General features: G+C 27.7%; 1 protein-coding gene across 1 annotated transcript; it reads left to right on the top strand.

Annotated features, from left to right (window-relative positions):
* The first annotated feature begins 2,897 nt into the window (after positions 1-2,897).
* mRpL41 (mitochondrial ribosomal protein L41) lies at positions 2,898-4,828 on the top strand. Its single transcript, XM_015513385.2, has 4 exons — positions 2,898-3,064; positions 3,160-3,330; positions 4,345-4,445; positions 4,523-4,828. Exons 2-4 carry the CDS (start codon positions 3,174-3,176, stop codon positions 4,751-4,753), a joined length of 489 nt encoding a protein of 162 aa, XP_015368871.1. The 5' UTR covers positions 2,898-3,064; positions 3,160-3,173; the 3' UTR covers positions 4,754-4,828.
* Positions 4,829-5,182: the final 354 nt, after the last annotated feature.

The raw sequence follows: 5,182 nt of genomic DNA, 5'->3' as shown, positions 1-5,182 counted from the left end.
CCTATCTATATTTATGGCTATAAAACATTTATAAGTATTAAGTATGTACCCATCATAGGCGCACATAGGGGGGTGCTTGGGGTTGCTTAGCACTCCCAGGTTTAAAATTAGCACCGCATAAACTATTTAAAATATTTATCACATAGTCATATCTTTTGAAATATTATTATATAATCTGTTTATGTATATCAGGATATTTTGAAAATATCAACAGTTAGTTTATCAGCAGAAATGATGGTTTTAATGAATAGTCTACCAGCCAGCTTTATATATGAAGGCATGAAAAATCAATGTTATAAAAGTTCGTTTCCAAATGTCTGTAAGCTATTGGGAATAACAATTCCAATTTCTTCGTCAACGTGTGAACGCTCCTTCTCAGCTATGCGTAGATTGAAAAACTGGTTACGCACCAATATGGGCCAAGAAAGATAGAAAGATTTACCAAGCTATCTACGCTTAGCATTGAGAGAGATCTTACCAATAAAATAGAGGGGGAAATTATAATGCAAACATTTGGAATATCAAACAGAAAATTAAATTTTGTCTAACATTAATAATTAATGATTACATATTATGTTATTATAACTTTTAATATAATTACAAAATATTTATTTTTATTTTTAATAAAATTTATAATTATTGCAATGCAATTATTATAGTATTAGGGTGGTGTAGTGGGGGGGCTTCGCTCCCCACGGGTCTGTGTACTATAAATTATTTCAGCACCCCCTAAATTCACACCCTATGTGCGCCTATGTATGTACCTATAATACCTATATCCATAAAAGTACTATAGTGGTATAGAACTAAAAATGAAAAAGATACCTACGTTATTCATTACAAATGTTGACTTATTTAGAATGTTAAGATAATATAATATACACACACCCACCATTTTATTGTAGGTATTACCTATAGTGGCTAGTTATTTGTATACCATATCTCATGAGTAAGGCTGGGATTTTAATGCTCTAAAAAACCCCCAAAAAATGCCCTTAAAAAATTAACTAGAGTAATAAAACGGTGTTTACGACGACAAAACTCGTACTGAACGTTGACCGATAATCATCGGACGTGGATTTTACCGATTTAAGATTATTTAATAGGAAATGTGGGTAGTGTTTACCTCAAACCTTGTCCGATAATATAATACGAATTACGAGTACCTACCAATAGATAATTCTATCTTCTATTATCTATGTACCTACCTACTTATAATCTGTTACATGTATATAAAAATCATGTTGGTGAAAAATCTTAAAATAAAATTTCAAATTCATACTTGGTTTCCAAAAACTCAAAAAATGCTCCAATAACTCTAAAATGCCCTAAGAAATTAAGAAAATGACCTTAAAACTAAAAAAAATCCCATAAAATGCAAAATAAACTTTCTTATTCTCATTCATAAATCATAAGTACATAAAACAAATTTGTGACCAGACAAGCATCACACAGTAAGCTTTGGAAAACAATACAAAGTGCATCGTAATCCCAGCCCTACTCATGATAAATTGCTAACTTATATTTTTTATTATTATTTTATTCCTGTATTTAATTTATTTCCTATTATTTATTAAGTGCTAGTATATTTGACCAATTGATACCTGATAAATTAGATTATTGATATAATTAATGTTTAACTAGAAAATTAAAACGTATGCCTAATTAAATTTGACATCAAATCAAATTCACAAATTGTTTTAAGCTAGAAATTCATAAAAAATTGTCTTTTTTAAATCTAAGATTTGAAAATTTAATACAAGATTCATTCCTTACAAATTTGTCAATCTTTATCACAAAAAAAAATGTCCACCGGAAATTCAAATTAATTTTTATTAGCATTTGAATTTCAAATATTGACAAAAATTCTTCAAAACCATGAATGTTCGCAAATTATTTTGTAGTTCAAAATTCATAATATTGTTTATATTTATATCTAAGGTTATAAAATTCAATACTAAGTTTTCCATAAGTTTTGCTTCAAATAGCTATAGAGGAAATTTGAAGCGTCATTATAGGAAAAATGTTTTGAGCATTTGAGTTTTAAAAATTTATGAAATCGTGTAATGATTCACCAAGGTAATTTCCAAACCAGGTATATGTATATCTATGATAATATAAGGTATTATGAATTATGATAACTATTAACTACATGCAATGTTTTTGGAAAAATTGATTAACCATGCCTTAGTCAAAATGCGTCCTAATTGAAAAATAAAATATTTGTTTCAAAATAGAATATATGACAATATTTAAATATAATATATTCTAGACTGACAAATCATATCCGTTCAGAATCATTTTTCGTATACAATGATACCTATCATTGCATTCAAATATAACCTACCCTAGTCAGAGTTCCACCTCACCACCAAATGTACAGCAGAGCGATACCCACTTTCCCGCTTTTTTTTCTTTTCTGGTTTCTTCGTTTTTTTTTTTTAGATTTTTATACATAAATTATATTATTTTGATTTTGGGTCATGAAGTGTGCCATATGTTGCAATTATTGTTGCCAATTATTATTGAACATGTTGCTCCAGGCACGACAATAATTGCTGATGAGTGGCGCTCCTACCAAACACTTGATCTAACCTATCAACACATTTCCGTGAATCATTCCATTAATATATAATATACCAATCATCTAAAAAAACCGGAAAAACTAAAAATTAAATTAAATAGTGGTGTAGTGAATGTGGTATGGCCGATATGGGTGGAAAAGGACCTTATATTTTTTTATTCAGTTATTATACCATCACACAAACTTTGCTTCTAACGGGTAGATAAGCCGAAATGTTCACAAAATACTTGACTGTGCACTTGTCTTGTATTTTAAATATTTTATCCTTTTCGATAAAATTTTCAAAAACATAATTTGTTTTATGTGGATAAGATAAGCCGGTACTTGATAGTGTCTACTGATAACAGCATAGTCCTATCACAGAATAGATTAAATTTATGATAATAAATAATAATATAATATTCAGTATAAATAAAAATTATTACAGAGCAGTCAGAAGTTCAAAATCAAAACACAGATCTACCTAGTTGTTTGTAATACGTAAGTACACTTCATTAGTTTTAGTTTTTACTTTTGTATTAAGAATTTCAAAATAGAAACAGTATAGCATGGTATAATAAACTTTCACTTTTCAGAAACGTTTCCCAAAATGTCGTTTCCGGCAAAAACCTTTTATAGATCATTTTCCACGTGCACTGTACAAAACGGAAAGAGAAATTTCAAAAACTTCATACTGTACAATCGAGGAACAAATCAGTTCAGAAAACAACAAGAAGAAAACCCTAATAAAGATTTTCAAATTACCAGTACTTAATACACATCTCGTTTACTTTTGAATTATAATAACTACTATAACTCAAGGCTGGGCATTAATGAGTTAAAAGTTAAAAAGTTAAGTTAATTAACTCGTTACTTTTTTTGTTGAGATTAACGTGTTAATTTTAAGTTAATTTTATTTGAAAGTATCTAAATTAAGTTAATTTTAGTGCAAACAATAATGCAAATTATTAATGAGGTTTTTATAGTATATTTATAATTTACTATTTTAATATGAATTTCCTGTAGACGAAAATAATATGAAAAATAACTTTTATAGTCATTATATGGGCTATATAATATCTACCTACACGTTTATCATTATAAATTTATTAAAGGTTTAACATTTGTGGTTTTATTTTTATTTAAACATATAGTACAAACTACAAAGTAGGTAATTATATTTTTACTGATAATAATTGTTCATGTTGTGCTGAGCCTAGTCTTTAAAACTACACGGTGGCTGCATTTTGTCTAATCAGTATAGAAAATATATTTGGGTGGTATAGGTACTGCCTGTTTGATTTTTAAGATTTATGTGAATCAATTGAAAATATTGGTATCTTAGCAGTTGGGAGAAAACTATTAAGGTGTTTTTTTTTTTTGTTTTTTTTTTGGATATACCACTTGGGTAAATTGATTTGAGTATGAGTTCAGGACTAAGATTTATTTTGGAAAAGTAGGTTTTTTGATAGCTAGTTAATACTTTTATGTATCATTTAAAAAAATGTCCCCAGTATTTTTCTCGAGTGTAAAAAAACCAATATTATGTGGGCAATTTTTTATTTTCGCAAAATAGAAAAGTTTAACTTTAAACTAAGTTAAGTTACTTTTTTTTCAAAGTTAACTTTTAACTTAACGAGTTAACGATAAAAATATGATTAACTTTTAATTTAACTTAACTTTATTATTTTAAAATAACTTAACGAGTTAAAAAAAATCGTTAACTTGCCCAGCCTTGCAGTATAACTCATAATTAATCATCATTATTCTTTAAAAATCAGATTATGGAATACGAGACACCACCGTCAGGGTTGGCCGCAAAGTCATAACTATCAAAGAAAAAATTCCAGATATCATCGTTCCGGATTTGGATAATTTTAATGTAAGTGTTTTATAGTGTTCATAAATTAATGTTGACGAGGTATAATATGTACTGTACTATTATGGCATTGCTTTCAGTTAAAGCCGTATGTTTCCTACAGAGTTCCTGAAATTACCCAATCTAAATTTACAGCTAAAGATTTATTCAACGCTGTTTATCGCAAAAAAATTGTAGATGATTTTAAGAACAACAAGCTGAAGGAAAATTTTGAACCGATAGAACCCAGTGAAGAAGAATCATTAACACCTGAACAAGCTAAACTAAAAGCGAGGCAAACAGGCAGCGATATGTTTTCACAAGGCTGTTAAATTCAAACGCAAAGTTTGATTGATAGATTTTTGTATACATGTTGTTTTCAATTTAATAAAAATGTAGTTTTAATATGGTTTTTGTTTTCATATACATATCATTAAATCATTTATTGTATGGATCTAAATGGTTTTATTAATATTTCAATAAATATGCTTTGTTTTATAGTGAAATTAAAAAGGAGCCTGATAACTTAACATAATAACATGAACTATGAAGCGTGTAATGTCTTTTAAAAATCGGTTTGTATTTTTAATAATTTCAATAAAATTTGTTATTTTAATAAATTAATGTGACTTATCATATTCTCTTAACATAAACATATCTGTTTTGTTTTGTATAATGAACATTAATCATAATGTATGGTTAGAAATCATTCATGGTTAGGTTTATGGCTTAATAGTGCATGATTATAAGCATAGGTACAT

The sequence above is a fragment of the Diuraphis noxia genome, unplaced genomic scaffold, assembly GCF_037042655.1.
Source record: "Diuraphis noxia isolate RWA-SAM2 unplaced genomic scaffold, SU_Dnox_SAM2 contig0004, whole genome shotgun sequence".
NCBI classification, from domain to species: domain Eukaryota; kingdom Metazoa; phylum Arthropoda; class Insecta; order Hemiptera; family Aphididae; genus Diuraphis; species Diuraphis noxia.
This window is presented reverse-complemented; position numbering and strand designations above follow the sequence as displayed.